The sequence below is a fragment of the Copadichromis virginalis genome, linkage group LG18 (assembly GCF_057382275.1).
Source record: "Copadichromis virginalis isolate Kocher_CV1m ecotype Utaka linkage group LG18, C_Virginalis_male_GT1.1, whole genome shotgun sequence".
Lineage (NCBI taxonomy): Eukaryota > Metazoa > Chordata > Actinopteri > Cichliformes > Cichlidae > Copadichromis > Copadichromis virginalis.
In genome coordinates this window covers 27470868-27490946 of record NC_140635.1, presented here as the reverse complement: position 1 = coordinate 27490946, position 20079 = coordinate 27470868, and the positions used below count along the sequence as shown (strand labels likewise).

Genomic DNA, 20079 nt, shown 5'->3' with positions numbered 1-20079 from the left:
AGGACGGTAATGAAAAAAATATTCTTGTTTTGTGGGAATCTTTTTATTTTATTTTGGCAACCACTATTCTACAGGAAAAAGTAGGTATTTAAATATATATCTGCCTGTTCTAGTTAGAATTACCTTCAGCAGTGTTACTGCACTGTTGTTAACATTGTGTTACCTCTTGGTGCAGTGCATTATGCTTTACTCATTTCTTTTTGGTCTTGCATCGTTTAACTGGGTTCTGTTGCGCTGACTGCGTGTCTGCACTGAGCTGTACAGTGTGTTGCCTTTGACACTGCCACCCACCACAGCGGCAGTGTCATGTAGTGTTTATTGCAGCATCACACATTAACAAACACTGTATGCGTGTTGCACAGTGTGTTGCGCTGTTATGTTACTCAAAACTCTGTTGCATTGTGTTGTGTTCAAGGGCATTCTTGGGAGTGTTTTAGAATGATTTTGATGCCTTGGTTGTTGCCAGGCAACAGCTGTCCTGAAAGAGAGATGAATGGGTGTCCCTGGGCATCTTTTTCGTCTTCATCTTTCCTTTCATCTTTCTTTTCTTCTCAATGCCTCACTTTCAGGTGGCTGAATTCATCATATTAATGCCTTCCAAAACCAGATTTACATTTACTATAATCAGTATCTAGTGTTCAAGTTCTTAAAGTTTGCATAAACATGCAGTGAAGACATTATGCATTGCACATACACAACTTTGCTATTGCGTTTCAGAAGAGACTTTTACGCAGCAGCAATGATACAGCTGCTAAACCTGTTTGTAGAGATGTTAGACTATAAACTATACATGTTGTGCCCACTCTCATATAAAAGGCAATTAGTGGAGGCAGGCAGCATGCTTTACATATAAACAATAACAATTCATATGCAGAGTGCGGGTTCTTTTGTTTTGTGGAGGAAATGCACTCATTTCAGACTGGTGAGGCGGCTTCGGCGCATCCTGACACACATGAACAGAGAATGGAATTAAACCACTCAGGTGGTGTGCAGCTGCGTGGTGGATTTCTGTCACATGCAATTTAACCCTGAATAGGTAATGTTGGGTTTTATCACTCCTTTGTTATGCGGTTTGTTCACAACTGGCATTGTTGCCAGTCTGCATTCATTACTAATGCTTGTGTGTTTGTAAATTGCGGAAAGGGAAAGTAGAAATATGTTTTTCAGTGAGGATTATAAGCTTGTACGCAAACTATGAAGTAGCAAACATAAATAAATAAACAGATAATTACAAATTTAGCAGCTGTTCACACCTGTGTCAAAATCCAACCAGAAGGAAATGATTCCAAAACACTCACCCACACAGCTTCTTTTCCACTTCTTGTCTCATGAGAGGCCCTTTCTGGGGTTTGCTACAACCGCTACTGCTGCTCTGCTGTATAAACAGTGCGCAGGTGTCTGATTGGATGCATCAGCCATCAGGAGCGACAAAGAGGTGAGATGTACAGAAGTCAAATCAAGTTCTCATCAAATCACGATCAGTGAACAGACAGAGCCCGTGCATTTGCTTCACTACACAGAGAGTTTTAATCAGTGTTAGAAAAGTGCAATCAGGAGCTTATAAAAAAACTTACAGAACTCTTAGGCACTCCTTAGTGTCTTTAAAGTGTGAATATAGCAGTCACAACAGAGAACGTACACTTTCTTCCCGTTGATGGACTTGAACATGTCAGTTACATACAAACAATACAACATTTCCCTCTGAAAAGCAACTGTGTAGCAGATGTTTAGGAAATCAGGAATTTTCTGCCAACATTTCTTTCTGTGACAGGTTTCGTTACACATGCTGATCAAACAAAGCTCATCATTAGTTATTGACTGACTATGGGAACATTACATGCAAGGATGCAAATGTTAAATTAAAGTTAAAGATTTCACCAGGCCCTGATGGTGAAAAACAAATTACAACCAGACCCTTTGAAAGGTACATTGTCTAAGGCAGGCGTGTGTGAAGAAGTATGCGAGAGAAGGCACCTACTAGGACAAAAATAGCAAACATGTACAGTATTTACCATTCAACAAGTAAAAAAACAAAAAAAAAATGAATTCATTATGCCATAACATTTTGTCAGGATTATGGATTGCTTTGTAATGTACAGAAGAATAAAGTTTAATGGCTACTTTTTCTGGACTGATCGTACAAAGAGTCATTTTTCAGACGCCTCGGCTGGCTTTTGAGGATCGTGTTACTGTGTTACATTTATTTATTTATTTTAAATATAGTTTAGTGGTGAATATGCTCCAGTAGAATTGCAGTCTAGAAATTATCTTTGGTGAAAATGTAAACAATTGCACCAGAACACAAAAAATAAAATGCTTGAGGAATGAAACACACAAACAAAAACAAAAGCAAAACAACATACTTAACACAAATATATATTCACCTGATTAAGAGTCCTATAACTTGCTCTGTACTAGCAAAGAGTGCTCATAATAATAAGCAAGCTATAACTCCTCCCTTAAACAATGAGGCAGATGATGCAGTATAAGCTTTGCAGTATACATTACAATAGTTATTATTTAGGATCCCTTTAGGATATTGATTAACTGAGGCATAATAGCTGCAGTGAGCAGGGTGATTCAGCAACTGAAACAAAGGCAAGACGAAGAAAATAATCATATATGTGTTAATGTGGATATTGATGGCACATAAGAGGGGTACAGACATTCATTTCTCCCTGGTCCCAGACGTAAGGCACATTACAGGGCACACAGTTATCTCCAAACCTAATCCCCACCCCAGTATAAAAATCAGCATGACAACACGCTGGTTTCATTTGACATTTTGCTGCCTACACTATAGCTTCATCCCCCATTGAGTGCAGGACACATGTGCCCCTCAGTCTGCAGTCTGTTCGTTCAACGATCCACCTACCCACCCACCCGCCCATCTGTGTGTCCACTTTCCAACGGCACTTTACCACTGCTCCCAGCTCCAGTCATCCCCGCCTCCAAACACGATAAAAAAGCCTAAGATGGTGAGAAAGATGACGGCGTTTCCGGTCATCACCAATCCACAGGCACCCCACTTGATCTGGACGACAGAAATGGCCCATTAGATTTCCACTGTAATTTTGTTTTCACTGCACATGCACTACTTGTACGCACAGATGAATTTACGCTCATTTAGTATGATCTGAAACTAAATAAGTAAAGAGAACTCACGGTGTTGGTACGGGCCAAAACAATGGGTAGTCCAAACGATGATACCACAATGCCAGTTGTTAAGAAATAGGCCAGCTCTCTGCAGGCATTGCTGGATTCAGAGTCGTCACTGAGGCGTCTGGATATGAAGGTCGGGATGGGACTTAATACGTAGAAAATCAGGACAAACATCGGCCAGTAGACCCTGCAAAAACAGATGAAATTGTCAAAAATATTTACAAAGGGCATGAAACACTCATCTTCAAAAGAATGGAACATCTTAGCACACCTGAAGTTCAGTTTACTCGTCATTAGGAGTTCTAAAACTGTGAAACCAGTTACAGAAAAATGTTCTGGGGCTCTTAGGGTGATTTCCAGTTTTGAAGTAGTAACTTCAGTCACATCAGAAACTGGCATTCCTGGAGTTTGACCAACAAGAGGACTATAAGGACTATAAATACAGGCCTTGACTGCATTGATCTGGCCTTTTTCTTTTGTCTCCAATCAAAAGTCACACAATGTAACTGCAGAGCGAATGATGTTGTTCAGAGCACAACCAAAACTCAGTTATTTCTGTAATAATGTAAGTCAGCGTCATAAAATAGCACGTATAGCTGCTGATACGTTTACAAGGAGAACTTACCCATACGTTTCTATTGCACAGCCCAGCAGAAGAAATGTCAGTCCAATAGCACCACTAAAGGACAAACCAACCAGTGCTAAAACGAGACATCAATAACTCTACATTAATCACAGAGTTGTTTTTGGCCAAAATATAAAACAAATACACGGTAGGCGTGGAGCACTCGTGGCAGAGCTAAGAGTTAGGATACACTAGATAATAGCAACAACTCTAATGCATAAATCAACAGGTTAATAACTTATCTGGCAACAGATCTTAATGACCTGCGACAGAGACGCGAGTTTCGAGATGATACAGCAAACGTTTTGACCAGTATGGAAAACTCAGCTTACAAACTTTTAACTTCAAAAACTTTAACACTCAACTCTCGGCTGACCCAGCAGAGCCAAAATTAAAAAATACCTTTAATGCCTGCCATTGCGGTCAACGTCTGAAAACCCCCTCTTTGTGTTTATTTCTGCTCTTTGTGCACTGTTTACGTGCTCGGGCTCGATGTCGTCGTACAGGAACTTCCTGCTTCCTCGGTCGGGTTTTCCTTTCTTTGCATCAGGTGACCTCCTTAAAGCTACAGTAGCTCTGCGGCTAGCTGGGGCTTGAACTTCTTTACCGATATACTGTAATCTTGACAGGCAAAAAGTTTCACCTCACACCATTCACCAAGGTTGACCCAAACAGTCCTAGCTGGTGACGTAGTCTCTCAATGACGAGCACGAGAGGATTTAGCGCGTGCTTCCAGGGGGCTTTACACGTCTGCGTGTTGTGTTACAATATAAGCTGCTGCAGTAATACAGACTACATTACTTATTCGTTACTCAAGTGTTTTAATTGTTTGTTACCTTAATTTTCCCTACATTTTAAATGTATATCAAGTCTATCATTATTATTATTATTATTATTTATGACTATTTATCTTACCCAAGAGATACTTTCTTGTAGTTTTTCCTTATTGAATAACAACTACTATTACTTGAGTAAAAGTCATGACCCTACTTAAGTAATAGAACTAAAGTTTCAGTATTATAAATTAGCTAAACATTATTCAGAATTATATAAAATATATTGCTGGATCGTAACTACTGATTTATTATGGCATATGTCACTATAATCTTACAGCTGGAGCTGGAACAGCAGCTTCTGTACAGCTGGGGAGCTTTATCCACAATAATATAGTATAATACACTGCTTGAAAAAAAAGGGAACATGTGATCATCACAGTACAAGAAATAAAAAGTTAAAAACGTTATAAAGCACTGAGTCCATTCCCCTTTGTTTGTGCAGGTACACTAGTGAGGCAATAAGAAAGCAATCCCAGCAAAAAGGGTCTGGTTTTGCAGGTAGTGGCCAAAGACCGCAGCCCTGCCCTCTTCCCTTCTGACTGATTTTTCTGTAGTTTTGCTTTTTAATCTGTTTTCTTGTCACTGTCTGTAGGTGGTTTCGCAAGTCGGTTTGCTACATCTCCCAACAGAGCGTGTGGATAAGATGCCATGCTGTGACACAAGGAGAGTTGGATAGGCCCGTATAATGGCATAAACCCATCAGCAGGACTGGTTTCTGCTCCTTTGCGTGAGGAAAAACAGCAGGAGCACTGCCAGAGCCTTATAAAATGACCTGCAGCAGGCTACTCATGTGCATGTTTCTGACCAAACTGTCAAAAACAGACTCCATGAGCACGGTATGAGGCCCCAGCATCCTTTAGTGGGACCTGTGTTCACAGCTCAGCACCATGCAGCCGGTCTTTGCCTGAGAACAACAGATCTGCCAGGTCCATCACTGTCACCCAAATGAGAGCAGGTTCATGCTGAGCACATGTGACAGGTGTGAAAGAGTCTGGAGATGGCAGGACAAACCTTGTGATGCTTGTAACATCATCTGTGAAGCAAACAGGGCACCAGTGGCAGACCAGTCAGTTCTGGTGTTCTCTGGGGGCATGCCAATCAAGCTGCCCAGTACTGTTACCCCAATGGAGTCCAGTTCAGCATATATTAGATTCATACTTTAAAATCTGCAAGAACAATATGAAACTATGAAGGCACTATATTTACAAATAATATATCCGGGTACAGGTTCTGTACTCTGGCCCTATACATGCTCACATCCAACAATGTTGGGCATTACTAGATTTGCAGATTACAATAGCATTGGTGTGGAGACACCAGAGGAGCCAATATATTTATCCATGTTATGGATTTACTTATCTACAAAAGGCATGAAAATACCTTTTATTGCTTCTTAGGCACCTTTATACTATGCATGTAAATAGGTTTTGATTTTGTTTACTGACATTAGGTTTATCATTCATAAATACCTGACTTTTGTGTCCTCCTTAGTTAAGTTCCTCCTCCATTTGCAGTCTGTAATATAATATTGTGTTATTGACGGACAGATCCTGATCACAGAGTAACTATGCATGTAAACTTGTGCAATCTTAGACTGAAATTTTTAGTGGAACCAAAACTCACACCACGACGGGCCTGAGATGAACCACAGCTGGCCTTCCCCTTGTTGTGTTGTTGTTCCCCTTCAGGTTCAGTGCATTATGGAGATGAAACCAGACAGAAAGGGACAGTACTTCAAAGGGCATGAGTGATCACAGAGCTGGGGCAGATGTTTGTGGACTTGTGCTGTTGCCGTCCAGATGGAAATTATGTGGTGCACTCACCAGATATGGATAAGCTATTTGAAAAAATATTTTCTTGCAGTTTAAAAGTTTCCTTTGTTGTTTTTGCTTTGTTGGTGTGCTAAAAAGGTATCAGCATAAGTTGTACTTACAGATAGTGAAGTAAAAGAAGAAAAAAAGAAAAAAAAGAGGACCCTTGTCACAGTGAAACTAAAAGATCTTTAGAAGATGTTTTCTTGGGAGCAGTCTTTAAATGCTGACTTGTTGCTTTTTGTCATTTTCAGACTCAACAGAGTCAAACGAGCTGGAAAGCCGTCACTCACTCTCAAGCACCCACCCACGCACTCAACTTCAATTTCAGGTTATTATTCCCCTAAATTAAGGGGTACGCATGATCCAAATGACGGTTTTAGAGGATTAACGACAGGAAACAGCCCGTTCCTTCTTTTTAAACTCAGCACCTGCTGCTGTCATGTTCTAAGTTTCTCAACTGCACATGTCAAGTAGTCTTCAGTAATAACTGGTACAAAAAGAAAAAGATTTTTTAAAAAGAGACAGTGCTGATGCTGTTTTTTAAAGAGTTTCACTGAGGAAGTGAAAGTGCTACTTTATGAAAACATTATGCTCAAATAGGTTCAATTTTTTTTTACTAAAAACGCTGACCTTTCTGTAATCTTGCAGATTTTAGCCAGGGCCTCACTGGTGAGAATGAAAATGACAGTTAACAAAAGCAAAATTGAAACAAAGTAAAGTAGATGTAATATCATCTGCCATAAAAAAGCACCAAAGCATGCCACAACCGAACCAAAAACAAAAACGCTGTTTAATATATCACATTTAATTTCATTCAACTGCACACTTTTGCATCATATGTAGCTACAACTGGATTTGAGACTTCCTTTATAAAAAACAAACACAAACACAAAAAAACAGGATGGAAAAACTTACAAAAGAGCGTTATTTTGTCAATTAATAAGGAATCATATAATGACAGACGGACCAGTTCGACCGGTCCTGTGATGAAGCTGAGAAATCTTTAGAGCGATAGTGGCAAGGGGTGCCAGCATCACCTGTCCAAAACAAGGATGGCACAATTAGAGACTCATGCACCTTGCTGCCATATGTAAAATCATCCAAACAACCACAGAGCAGTAACACTGTTCCTTTTCACCACACAGCGCTACATTTCATTTAAAAAGAGTTTCTGCTTAGTGATTCAAAGGTTTGTCTTTTTTGCCTGTTCTGGTCAAAATGCAGTTTTCACTTTTAGATACTCCACCTGTGCATCCCCAAAAACGTGTTCTTTCTCGTAGCTGTCGAGATAGATTTGAACTGTTGCCCCATCAAAACTGGTCCCACTGAGTCTGTAGATGATTCGAGAACCATCAGAGAAGATTATCCGCAGCCCCTGCAGTGAAGACAGCCCAGCGCAGACTGAGATACATTTTTTTAGGGTTTGCAAACACAGCTGAGAGGCTCTGATGCTGACAAATCGCATACATTATGCATCTGTGTATACCGCAAGACTATCATTACAGAAAAATGCACCACAGTGTTTTTCATGTACCTGGTTCCTGGAAATGGTGCCGTCTACCGGGTCTGCATACTCAAAGCTGTCTGCTTTCTCCACCTGGTAGATTTTGTCTTCCACAGCAAATCTTTGCCTCACAAAGGTCTTGTCGGTGATTGTGATCTCCAAATCCTCCATCATTTCACATGCTGCATCTATGTCTACATTCTCGTAGTCATACCTGGGCAAAATGTAAAGAGTAGAAACAAAAATCTAATGAGAAAAAAAAGGCTACATAAATAAATAAATAATAAACTAACAGGTACTTATTATTGATTATTGATGCCTTATTTTACATATGTTTTGTGATGTGGCTTAATTTGTGTTGATAATGAATATTTTGTAATCAAAAGTGAGTCAGTACAGACAATACTAATACTAATATTACTACTAATAATATTCTCATGTTAAATGTTCTGTCATACAGTGCAATGCCACATATGTTCCACTAGGTGTCAGTAATGTTCTACATGTGTCTTCACATGTCTCGTCGACCCACCTGTTACAGCTTCATCTGTATCAGTGACACAATTTCTGCTTAACTATATTTCAGCCTCTTAGAACAAACAAATAAGCAAACAAATAAAATAAAAAAACTTTATCACATAACCTCAGTAATAATACGGTGTTTTTTTAGTGTGTCCACATCTCACCTGGTGAAGTAGTTTCTTCCATATTTTAGCCAGTGGTCCTTAACTAAATCTTCCACACTCTTCTTTCTGGTGGCCAGGATAGATAGCCATGCCAGCACAGCCCAAAGCCCATCCTTCTCACGAATATGGTCTCCTCCTGAAGCGTGAAGTGGAATTAGGTTGACAGTGTTGAGAAAACATAAAACAAAAGCCCAGAATCAGAATCCTCGTCTTCTTCGATTTAGTTACTTGGCACGGACACGCAGTACCTGTACCAAAGCTTTCCTCTCCACACAAAGACAGCATGCCTGCATCCATGAGGTTCCCAAAGAACTTCCAGGCAGTGGGAGTTTCATATAGCTCGATTTTCGTTGCCTTGGCTACTCTGAAGGAAATACAATGAAAGAGTATTCTAAGGCAGTTTGTTTTGATGGTGATATTTGAAAAGCAGGCCACACGTTTACCTGTCTAATGCCGCACTTGTGGGCATAGTACGAGCAAAACCTCTCACCCCTGCATGCTGAAAGTACGGGATGCAAAAAATGTTGTCAGCAATCACAGCCACGGAGTCAGATGGGGTGACGAAGAAGCCATGTTTACCAAGGATCATGTTCTGGTCCTAGAAAGCAGAAAGAGGTTTCTCAGGCCCAAGGAAATGTCTTTTGAAGCTGCATTTTTATATTACATATATTCTTGTAATGTTTGAAAAAAACCAAACAAACAAGTAAAAAGCAGAAATAATAACTCGGTAAGCCCACCCCATCGGCATCAAATGCTGCACCAAAATCATACTGTCCGTCTCGCATGCTGTCAACCAGATCTGTAGCGTATATGGGGTTAGGGTCTGGGTGTTGACCTCCAAAATCCTCCTTAGGGACACAGTTAATGGCAGAACTGGCAGGACAACCCAACTCAACACACAGTATTCTCCTCACGTAGGGTCCTACCGCTGCAGAGCGGACAGGTGAGAGAGGACAAAGATGAACTAGGCAGATCTGGTGTTGCACAAAGTATTTTAAAACAACAACAAGGAGAAAACTGAGGCTCACAGTGCTTCAGCCCTGACGTTTTGTTTCAGTGTTTGGGGACGCTCAAAATAGATTTAGTAATCTAATGAGAGTAAAGTCACAGATCTGACAACCCAATGTTACCTCTCCCAGAATAGAACAGAGCCTCAAACATTTATCTCATTATTATCTCCATTTTTCTGTAATATTGTTAAGCTTCTCTTTTACGTTGCTGACATGAATGTGAGAAATATGGAAATCATATAGATTTGAATAGCATCATGCTTCATAAGCAAATGAGTTAAAGAACTTGCTGGAGTTGCGTACAAATATAACTATGACATTATACGATAAATGAGTTAGTTATGAGAGCATTTTCTCTGACCTCCGTGCAAGGCATCCAGTCTTATCTTGAAGTGGTTCTTGCCAGACAGAAGCTCCTTCAGAGCAGCAAAGTCAAAGATGTTCCTCAGCATGTTAGCGTAGGACTCCACAGAGTCTACGATTTCCACTGCACAAATCAGAAACAAAACTCTATCCATCATCAGGGAAAGAGATACATAAATACACTTACAATACGCCTTTCACAAAGAAAAAAGACAATATGTGTAATTGTACCTGCAAAGAATATATCTGGTCAGTCATATAACTAGCCTCATATCCCTTTTCCCCCCGCATGCTCATTAATTTTGATGATGAATGAGAGACTAACATTAATGCTCTAGTTCACCTGTGAATGGCTTGAACTTGTTCTCCAGGTCAAAGGTCTGTTTTCCCATAGTTGTCAGATCCACTTGTAGTCCAGGGCAGGTGGCAAACTCCTCAATGGTCCTGCTGATCTGAAAGATCTTGTTTGTGACTGCTTCGTTGGCTGGGCCTGGATGAGGCAGAAGAAGCCTGGTTTTATGATGACAGTGTAAAATTACAGTATTGTCACAGTAGAAAAATCTTCTATTGACAGGAATAGCGATACTGAATATTGTGTGTTGTTTTGATGTGTTTGAACTTTGTCCCAGATTTGTGCCAATACAAGCATCACATTTTCTCTGTGTCTGAGCCACATATCCGAATGAGGCCTTATTAAATGCCTGACTTCTCCTGTATCACTATTTTGCACTTGGCCATTGCGACTGCATGCTTTCTTCTCTCAAGTTACCATACCTCCATTTGCAGTATTAAACTTAATGCCAAAGTCTCCATCAGGTCCACCGGGGTTGTGGCTGGCAGTGAGAACGATGCCTCCGATGGCTTTGCATTTCCTGATCATACAGGAGACGGCTGGCGTGGACATTATCCCGTGGTGTCCAATGATCAGACGACCCACCTGGGGAAAAGTCACATAGGCGTTTTTTACTTGGGTGAGAAAATTACGTATCTTGATATATCAGCGTGAGGCAGGGGTGGGAATAGCAGTAAATATCAGGTTTGTCACAGGTCTTGTCAGAAGTAAATAGGATATTTTATTTCACAAACGGCACTTGCGGCACACCAAGAGCAAGTTCTATCATGTGTACGTGTATTTTAAATCCCTCTAATTATATCATTTACCCAGCCCAATTAGCAGACAAATTTGGATCTAATCTGGAACACTTGTGTAGGCCATATGTGTTCCAAACACCTGACGTGTGCTGCGTTTAAAGTGTCAGGTGTTTATGTCGGCAGAGAAAATAAAAAGCAACTGGTTAGGTTAAGTGGCTAAGTGGTTAGGTAGTATTTCATGCAAACCAGTGCTAATGTGGTATAGAATAAACATCAGGTGACCTTTCAGCCCACAAATTAAAATGCAAGTTATTTGCTTTGAAAGATCAGTAAATGGTGACTGAATGTAATGGTGGCGGATGTTTCTCTGCCAATAAGACTTAAGCCTTGCTTTCATTAATCTCCCAGGAAAAGGATCAGTTATGCTACTAAAACAAGGGGATACCCTCCCCACCCCCACCTCCCCGACCCCAGGTAGCTCAGATTATGTTTGCGGGAAGGGTCCTATTATTAGAGGAGGAGAAAAAAAGGTCATAGAGGGAGTGATGGAGAGCATTCCCTCGACACGGAGAACTCTGGGACTTGGAAGTGTTTCAAAGTGACATTTCCGATATTTATTATTAGATCGGATATTAGATACTGAACAGAGATTAGTGTAATATCTAGTCAGTATCTTATATCCATATGCAATTTATCATTTAATTTAAAAGTTACAATTATTTTTTAAAAAATATAATTACATCAAAAATTATGTTTTTTTGTTTTTTTCTACTTTTTGATTATAGTTTGGACAGTAAAAGCAAAAGTCACAGGTTGCAGTTGACATGAAGGTACAATTGCTGACAAAGAGATAATAAGTTACTGGGGCAGGTGACACTGACACACATGCAGTTATCTGCTCATGTGCACACTCACCTGCCAGCATGCACACACAAACAAGGTAAGCAAGCCCTTACACATGGTGACACTGACCCCATTGGCAGCTGCCATCTGCACAATGACCTGAGTAGCCGTTCGATTGAAGAAGCGTCCGTCTCCCCCCACCACCATGGTTGAACCCTGGCGATCGCGCAGGTCAATGGAAGAGAAGACACTCTGGATGAAGTTGTGAAGGTAGTTCCTTCTGGACTGGAACACATAGACCTTTTTCCTCAGGCCGTTGGTGCTGGGTCGCTGGTCTGGGTAGGGGGCTGTAGGGACAGTCAAGACCTGCAGAGGGCTGTTGTCCATTGTTTCAAAATAAAGGTCTAACTTAATGCTGCAGCACAGACAGCGAAGGGGAACTTGTTATTTAGAGGGATATCCCCTGTCAGCTGACATGAGGAATGGTACGAAGGAGCAGAATGGAAAGGCAAGAGTTTGACTCCTCCTATTATTTCACTGGAAGCAGAGGGTGCTTGTGCAGCCTAAAATAACCTTCCAAACTAATGTGTGTGCAGAGGCAGGCAGAGTAACTGAAGAAGCTGCTTCACACATGTGCAGGGAGATCACTGTCAAGTCTGCATGGCAAAACACAAAGAAGTGTGTGTGTGTGTGTGTGTGTGTGTTTAGGTGTGGTTGTCGTGTGAATGGTTTGTCTATTTGTTTAGTCCTGCAGCTGTGATTAGACTCATTATGCATAAAAGAAGTATGACCTCTGTCATCAAAGTCATGTCTCACACTATCTCAGGGGAGGATATTTCTCGTTTTTAATGCTGTTTGTGGAAGCAGACCGTGGGACAAGCAGTCAGAGTGTAATCGGGAACACACATGTGAGTTTTTAAGGAAGTATCAGTTTTCACATTAGACATACTTCATGGTGCAATCAAATCTCAGTGAAGTCATCTGCACGCGATGGAACAAGACTGCCCTCTGGAGTTTACTGAGCCCTCCTAACCAATCAGTAGAAAAAAAGTTCAGCCTTTTGAAATATTTGTTCAAAAGTCAGTGTGCCATGTAAAATAAATAAATAAATAAACATTTATGGTGGCATTTGGTGGCAGCACGGTGGCACGGTGGTTAGCACTGTTGCCGCACAGCAAGAAGGTCCTGAGTTCGATTCCACCATCAGGCCGGGGTCTTTCTGTGTGGAGTTTGCATGTTCTCCCCGTGTTTGCGTGGGTTCCCTCCGGGTACTCCGGCTTCCTCCCACCGTCCAAAGACATGCAGCTTGTGGGGATAGGTTAATTGATTAATCCAAATTGTCACTAGGTGTGAATGTGCGAGTGAGTGTGAATGGTTGTCTGTCCCTGTGTGTTAGCCCTGCGACAGACTGGCGACCTGTCCATGGTGTACCCCGCCTTTCACCCTATGACAGCTGGGATAGGCTCCAGCGCCCCCCGCGACCCTGAAAAGGATAAGCGGATGGATGGATGGATGGACATTTATTTGTTTTGTCTGCATAAATTTGGGTTCTGTTTTAATTTTTTGTTACTGAAAAAATGTGAAAATCCAACTAAAATGTATTTATTTTGAAGTTATTTAAAATGTACTTACTTAAAACAATGCAAAAAAATACATTAAATATTAAAACCACTACAGCATGGATTTAATTATTTATTTGTTTAATGGGAGACATAAAAAATTCACCTTACTTTATGGGAGCTTGAGGTCTTTGTTGATATATCAAACAAATTGGCCCCTCCTCCCACCCCTTACCAGAAATTAGTTTGTTGCGTCAGGGTAACAGTGTGCTATAAAGGTACCAAAATGTTACCGTTTTCTCAGACTCATGCAACAAAATCAGGCAAACATATGGTTAAGAGTTTCAGTGTGTGTGACACTGAATGTCCTGTATGAGAAGCTTATGAAACAGAGTTGGATATGATATTTATATTATTTGACTTTTAGAGTATCATTGCATCCTGGTACCTTACATCTCACTGCATAACATCCTCTCCAAGCACCTGAACACACTTCATTTACTACACACGCACATTATATATGTATGACCCTCAGCTAACCTCGGATCTCCTCATTTGTCCTCAGACCTGATTCCAGGATACTCTTACTCATGCTCGCTCTCATCCAGTTCATTGTTCTCACTGTAATGTGTCACATGTAAACACATTCTTTCCTTCCATAAAAGCTTCGTGTACCCATTTCCTGTAAGTTGATACAAATTCATGTTAGTGTTTGGTTTGCCTGTTTATATTTATATATCCCACCAGTCAAAATGTCAGAACAACTTTTCTTCCTTACAACTCCACAAAATGATGCCTGTTGTTAAATTATATGGATTTCCTCCAACAATTCTACTTCATCTGTAACGACTCTTATATATAAAGCAAAATTAAGCTCTCAATTTTTCTCCAACACAGTTTTAATCCATTACAATTCTGACAACAGCAGTGACAAAAATTTATGCGTTTAGCATTTCAGAAGTGAATAAATTCCAGTTTTTAAAGTCTTCTATAACAGTTATTTGATTTTTGTGATAATAACAAATATATCAAACAAGGAACCTATTAATCACAACAAAAGCTGACACTTTTAGATGCTGCTCTTGTTACATAAAAAAGGTCAGCATGAAAAACATATAGAAACAATTCAAGAAGAGATTGTGGAGCCTCATATATGCATCCAACTTTTTCCTTTCTATGTCATGATCCAGTCAAGGGATCCTTCCCAAATTGTCAGGGGTCAGTGAGTAAATGTGACCCAATATAAAAACTGTTCATATGTGACTGTTTCTTCTCTATGATCTGATCCTTGTAACATATAAATAAAAACAGAATGTAATTATTTGCAAATCTCTTAAACCCCATTTTATTCACAAATAAAATCATATCAAGTATGCATATGGAGTAAATGTATAATTTTAAGTAATACATGAGCTCATTTTGAATTTAATGGAGGCAACATTTCTAAAAAAGTTGGGAACGGGGCAGGAAAAAGCTGTAAGCATATGTGGTATCGGAAAGAAACAGCTGGAGGAACATTTTGCAACTAATTATGTTAATTAGTGACAGGTCAGTAACACACTGGGTAAAACTCTGTGACAAATTGTGGAAACTGTGAAGACTCTCACCATCTGCAGTAAATGAGAAAATCAAGAGATTTGGGGAAACCTGGAGGAATCGCTGCTGCCAATGACAAAAATCAGTATTGGATGCCGTGATTGTCAGCACCTCAGATGGCACTGAATTAAGAACAGACATGACCCTGTTATAGAAATGGATCAGATCAGAGAAGTTCAAGTTCAGTTCAAGTTCAAGGTTCTTTATTTGTCACATGCAGGAAGGACGTCTGATTCAGGGGAAGTCAATTTTTGGGAGGTGCCACATGATAGATGGAGATCTGGGTCAATTTGAAAGAAGACGCCTCTTACCTGACATCCCCTGGATCCCTCTCCTACATTCAGTCCACTCCTTTAGTTTCATGTGAAGATATCTCACATTCAGGTTAGTGTCTCCACAGGTGCTGAACCAGCATCCACTTAGAAAATGATAGAAAGCGCATACTGTGAAGACAATAGTAGACAACAAGCATTCATTATTCCTATTATCTCATTCAGTTTATTCACATGGGATGCAAATCCCATGTGAATAAAACATGGGTATTACATGTGCATCTGCTGTAACCAACTGGTTTTCTGGTGGGCACAGCTGGTGTCCTGATGGTTGTTATGGTTCCTATACTTTGTGGAAAACATCACGCCTGTGAGGTTGTTCATGGGTCAGGCAGATTTCCAGACACGTGCGTGAGGTGAATGGTGTAGTTGCTTGTTGGCCCATCAAGGTAAAAATCTATATTCGATGAAGCATCTGTTCTGTCTCAAGTCCTCCAGATCTATGTGACGGACAGAGTTGCCTGAAGAGGATAGAGACTGAATCCTCCTGAGACAAAGCCAGAACTCCTCTGTGTGCACGAGAGAGAGATTTGGAGGCTCAGAGCCAACATGGTTTAACAAGTAAACATGAAAAGTGACGCAGACAAAGATGCTCACAGGGGTGCAGGCACCCTGTGTTAGTCACAGAGATTATAAAATTACATGATAATGATAGTAATGATGATAAGAATCAAATGTGGAATTTGAGAATTTATTTTCTCTGTAAAATCTCACCTCCATAATCTCCAAAACCATTTTCATACTTTTACTGATCAAAATTTACTGAACCATCCTTTCTCTTGCTCCATGGTCTAAGTTGAAAACATAGAGAAGAGGGGATTTAAATTTATAGCTTTTATATTTGCACGGTTTTTAAAACCTTTTTTGGCTGGTCACCACTTATTAATAAATGAGTAATGATCCTTCGGTAATGACGGAGCGCTATTTTGTTTTTCTGAAGTAGAGCTCCCCTGATTCATCGAGTACTTCATCAAACAATAATTAGTTTGCACTACTTAATGCCTCACACCTCCCAGACAGGATTTTTGGCTTTTCTTTGCCTTGTATACAGTATTACACAAATTTGGGATGTACAAATCAAACAATGTGGTGATATTGTGACTGGTGACAATTTCATACTGTATGTGTTAAATTAACCAATAACCCGTTACTGATAAATAACTATCTTTAGAGGTCTTATTCTTTTTTGTAATTGTTATTAGCGGAGTCTATATTTATCAATCGCATTCATTTAGCCCTTATTTGCACAGTTCTCTCATGAAACTGTATTAATGACATGCTGAAAACCACAGGAAATATCCTGGACACGCTTGTAAATGATGAGCATTCGAGGTCTGATTGAATATTTCAGGTTTTTAATAACACATTACAGATATCAAACCATTAAGTCGCTCACAACATCACCTTAAGCTTCATTATCCATATTATTGATTGTTTTGGTCCTGCTGGTAGAGCCTGAGGTCAGGTAAGGGGTGAGTGTTGGAGCTTCAGCGCTGAAGGTTTCTGGCATCTTCTCAATGGTCTCCTGGGCTAGCTAACATGTTGGCTGTCAGCTGTGGAAAATTGTCAGAAAAACCTTTGGCTTGCAGAAAAAAATCTTCTCACTGACTCTATGTAGAAATCTTCAAAAGCTTTTTCAGTGAAATGTATAAAGCACTACAGCACTGGCTCAGATGATCAGCATCTCAGTAAGATTTAGATTTGGAGACTGGAGGCTGCACATGCTTGTATGTGCGCACATATCACAGTATAATTCATGGACATGGTCAGAAACAATACTTAGGCTGTGACAGTCAAACAATGCTCAGTCAGTACAAAACACCCCAAGTGTGCCAAGAAAACATCCCCCACATCATTACACCACCACCATATCTAACCATTAACCCAAGGCAGGATGGATCCATGCTCTCATGAGCTTCACGCTGCTTTCAGCAGCTGAAATCGAGACTCATCAGAACTGGCAACCTTTTTCTGATCTTCTATTGTCCAATTTTGGTGAGTTTGTTGAATTGTAGACTCCATTTCCTGTTCTTAGCTAACAGGGTAGACCCCCCAGTGTGATCTTCTGCTGCTTTAGAGATGCTTTTGCCAGGTACTTGGAGATGATTACAACTAAAGTTGCGTTTGAGTGGAATGTATTCACTCTGACTGAAGTGACGACAGGAGGTGAATCATGCATTTTATTTTCTTAGTTAGCTAAACCCTTCCCAGCGTTATGCACATTTGTTATGGATGAAGAGTCACCACCAAACAAAACAATCATAAGATGCCATTCATTTTTACTGAGGTCTCTATTATTTACCTTTTCCTCTAGAATATTGATCTTTTTCCTCTGGTAGATGAGCTGGTCACTCAGTTCCCTCACAGCCTTCAGCAGCTGTGTAATGCTTTGCTCCTGGCTCTGGATCACCTCCTGATCAGGGATGAATGTTGAAAAAAAATAATGATTGTTAATAATAATATAGTATTGTGAGCTTGTATAACAGCATTCAAACACTGAGAGAATAGATGGAAAACAAAGATTATTGTAGTAGCCAAAAAGCATAAAGGTTGTCTGATTTATTTTAGAGTTTATTGTTGCACAATACTGTTGCAGTGATCTTTTTTTTTTTTTTACCTCAGCAAAGGACAGAAACATCAAGTGCAGGTTTTCTTTCTAACAACGGGTTACTCACCCTAAGGCTATTGATCTCTGCTGCTCGTTCACTCGGCACAAGGCCAAGTGACAGACTGCTCAGTTTCTCCTCGAGGCCCTCCACTTTATTCTGCAGTTGACTTTTCTCCTGCAGGATGCTGTTCATCTTGGAGCTGATCTCTTCAGAAAAGCCCCTGAGTTCTTCATTGTTGGCCATTAACACAGTAGCAGTACTCTTCAGTTCTTCTTCTGTCACCTTGATTTCGCTGGCCAGCACTGACAGCTGGCTGAAAGAGCGATTGAAGATGTTGAGTTTTTGGAAGATATCATTTATCTGTCCCTTTGTTTTCTGCGCAAACTGCCGCAGGCTCTGACCCATTTGGAGGAGGCCATTTGCCGGGAGATACACGTCATCCAAAGCAACAAAGCGGGACTGACTTTCAGCAGGAGCCTCGAGGTGGAGGACCGGAGGTTCCTCTTCGCCACAGAGGGCAGGAACACAAGCAGCAGCCAGGGCAAACACGAAAACAATTCGTGTTATTCTCATACCTCGCTCTGTGACGGGATGAAGAGTTCCTGAGTGAAGATCCAGAGCTTTATACTCTGTCTGATATCAGATTAATGATTACCACATTAGCTGAATCAACATCTTTCTACAGAATGTAGTTTTCTCCTCTCAGGGACTGTTGAAAGTCTGTTTGGAACTTATGCTTTATTCAAATTTTAAAGATTAGTATGTAAGTGTTATCGTCACTTGGGATGATACAACAGCATTCATTCACAGAATAACACAAAAATCACAATTGTTGCTAAATCTATATATAATACATCTATAAATTATGTAGATGTGATGTTTGAAGCTAGCGTACAGGACTGTGAAAACCTGTGCAAACGGGAAAATACAGAGATTTTACAATTCTAACAAAGTTGAATGAAATGACTGCCTTTATTCATCAGCACAGTCTGAAATCCCCAAACAATTCTTTAAGTAGTCTTCAGCAATAGTTCTCCCAGCTTCTTGAAGAACATTCAAAGATCTTTGGATTTATTTGGTTCTTAGTCACCAATCCTCGACTGATACCTTTCTATTATGTGTTTTTCTATCCGGGTATGTTTTTAAGCTTCTTCACAGACACCCTTTCACTGAGACCATTTCTGAGGCTTCAGTGAACAGTAAATAGATCATCTGAAAGTCCAGATCCATCTGTCAGATGCTGTGTCAGGTCTTTGATGGATTTTTTCCTATTTCTTAAGGGCATTAATCTGCTGTAGATAGTTTGTTAGGCCTGTCACTTCTTCTTTTGTCTTCCACTTGTCCAGTTTAAAATTTTAAAGGACAGCCTGCACACCATGCTGAGATCTGCTAAGCTTTCAGCTAATAGCTCTTTGAAAATCACCTTGCTGGTACATAAAACACCATTATATGCCTCTCATTTTAAGAAGAAAATGCAAAAGAAAATTTTAGAAAACTAAAGAAATGTAAATAAATGTCTTTTCACTGGAAACTATTAGCAAAGTGCCTAAAGATATAATTTGGTGTATTTTTTGTCTGTGCTTGAAAGATTTATAAGTCAGTGTTAAGTGACTTAAACAAACAAACAAACAAAAAGACACAAAGAAAAACTTTGAAAGACTTTCAGAAAACGTGAACTGTTGCTCAAGACCAGCATAGGAAATGGCAAGAAAGTCGGGCTCCTTGGAAACAAAGTATAAAAAAATCGTTTGAACAGAAATCCAGAAATGTTACAGAAATGTTAATGCCTCTTAAAAGTCGTTATTTCATTTAATCTTTCTAAAGATGTTTTCCTCTGAGCCAGGACAGTGTGAGAATGCCTTGAACGAACCTTTAAATAAGGTCGTGGCTGGTCCCCTCTTGTTGTTGCAGTAGTATGGTGGGTCTATTTGTAATTTGTTTTTTAAAAGATGACCCAAATTACACAGGATCAATTAATAACAACTCTGTGGTTTTGAAAGGCCGTATAGATGTGTAACATCACCGAAGATCAAACACCTGTTCCACCA

General features: G+C 40.1%; 3 protein-coding genes across 7 annotated transcripts; all 3 read right to left on the bottom strand.

Annotated features, from left to right (window-relative positions):
- Positions 1-1503: 1503 nt before the first annotated feature.
- Positions 1504-4672, bottom strand: leprot (leptin receptor overlapping transcript). The gene is made up of 4 exons (XM_085439128.1): positions 4190-4672; positions 3788-3863; positions 3166-3349; positions 1504-3034 (listed from the first exon to the last, which is right to left on the bottom strand). The coding sequence occupies exons 1-4, from the start codon at positions 4203-4205 to the stop codon at positions 2918-2920; spliced, it is 393 nt and encodes a 130-aa protein (XP_085295254.1). The 5' UTR covers positions 4206-4672; the 3' UTR covers positions 1504-2917.
- A 2536-nt stretch (positions 4673-7208) lies between these two features.
- LOC146688130 (phosphoglucomutase-1-like) lies at positions 7209-15513 on the bottom strand. 3 transcript variants are annotated; one of them, XM_085439115.1, is made up of 12 exons: positions 15402-15513; positions 12065-12282; positions 10775-10937; positions 10344-10490; positions 9999-10124; positions 9365-9555; positions 9071-9225; positions 8876-8991; positions 8628-8763; positions 7972-8155; positions 7684-7812; positions 7209-7474 (listed from the first exon to the last, which is right to left on the bottom strand). In XM_085439115.1, the coding sequence occupies exons 1-12, from the start codon at positions 15451-15453 to the stop codon at positions 7385-7387; spliced, it is 1707 nt and encodes a 568-aa protein (XP_085295241.1). In that variant the 5' UTR covers positions 15454-15513; the 3' UTR covers positions 7209-7384. The 3 variants fall into 3 exon arrangements, with proteins under 3 accessions (XP_085295241.1, XP_085295244.1, XP_085295242.1); XM_085439118.1 differs by having other exon boundaries at positions 12065-15212; positions 15402-15459; XM_085439116.1 differs by having other exon boundaries at positions 12065-15235; positions 15402-15447.
- Positions 15352-19451, bottom strand: LOC146688129 (angiopoietin-related protein 3-like). 3 transcript variants are annotated; one of them, XM_085439125.1, is made up of 3 exons: positions 18098-19448; positions 17725-17835; positions 15352-15533 (listed from the first exon to the last, which is right to left on the bottom strand). In XM_085439125.1, exons 1-3 carry the CDS (start codon positions 18602-18604, stop codon positions 15510-15512), a joined length of 642 nt encoding a protein of 213 aa, XP_085295251.1. In that variant the 5' UTR covers positions 18605-19448; the 3' UTR covers positions 15352-15509. The 3 variants fall into 3 exon arrangements, with proteins under 3 accessions (XP_085295251.1, XP_085295249.1, XP_085295250.1); XM_085439123.1 differs by lacking the exon at positions 15352-15533 and adding an exon at positions 15672-15931 and having other exon boundaries at positions 18098-19451; XM_085439124.1 differs by lacking the exon at positions 15352-15533 and adding an exon at positions 15940-16975 and having other exon boundaries at positions 18098-19438.
- Between the last annotated feature and the right edge of the window lie 628 nt (positions 19452-20079).

Excerpts from the sequence above, each read along its gene's own strand:
- leprot (XM_085439128.1), bottom strand. Across the intron at positions 3,350-3,787 it reads TGTGCAATAGAAACGTATGG|GGTCTACTGGCCGATGTTTG; the intron begins GTAAGTTCTCCT and ends CTGTTTTTGCAG. Across the intron at positions 3,035-3,165 it reads TTTTGGCCCGTACCAACACC|ATCAAGTGGGGTGCCTGTGG; the intron begins GTGAGTTCTCTT and ends TCTGTCGTCCAG.
- LOC146688129 (XM_085439123.1), bottom strand. The coding sequence starts at position 18,604 with ATGAGAATAACACGAATTGTTTTCGTGTTTGCCCTGGCTGCTGCTTGT. Across the intron at positions 17,836-18,097 it reads CAGAGATCAATAGCCTTAGG|GAGGTGATCCAGAGCCAGGA; the intron begins GTGAGTAACCCG and ends ATCCCTGATCAG. Across the intron at positions 15,932-17,724 it reads TCAATATTCTAGAGGAAAAG|AGGAGTTCTGGCTTTGTCTC; the intron begins GTAAATAATAGA and ends TCGTGCACACAG.
- LOC146688130 (XM_085439115.1), bottom strand. The coding sequence starts at position 15,453 with ATGAAACTAAAGGAGTGGACTGAATGTAGGAGAGGGATCCAGGGGATG. Across the intron at positions 9,556-9,998 it reads ACTGGATGCCTTGCACGGAG|CGGTAGGACCCTACGTGAGG; the intron begins GTCAGAGAAAAT and ends TCCGCTCTGCAG. Across the intron at positions 9,226-9,364 it reads CAGCATTTGATGCCGATGGG|GACCAGAACATGATCCTTGG; the intron begins GTGGGCTTACCG and ends TCTGCTTTCTAG.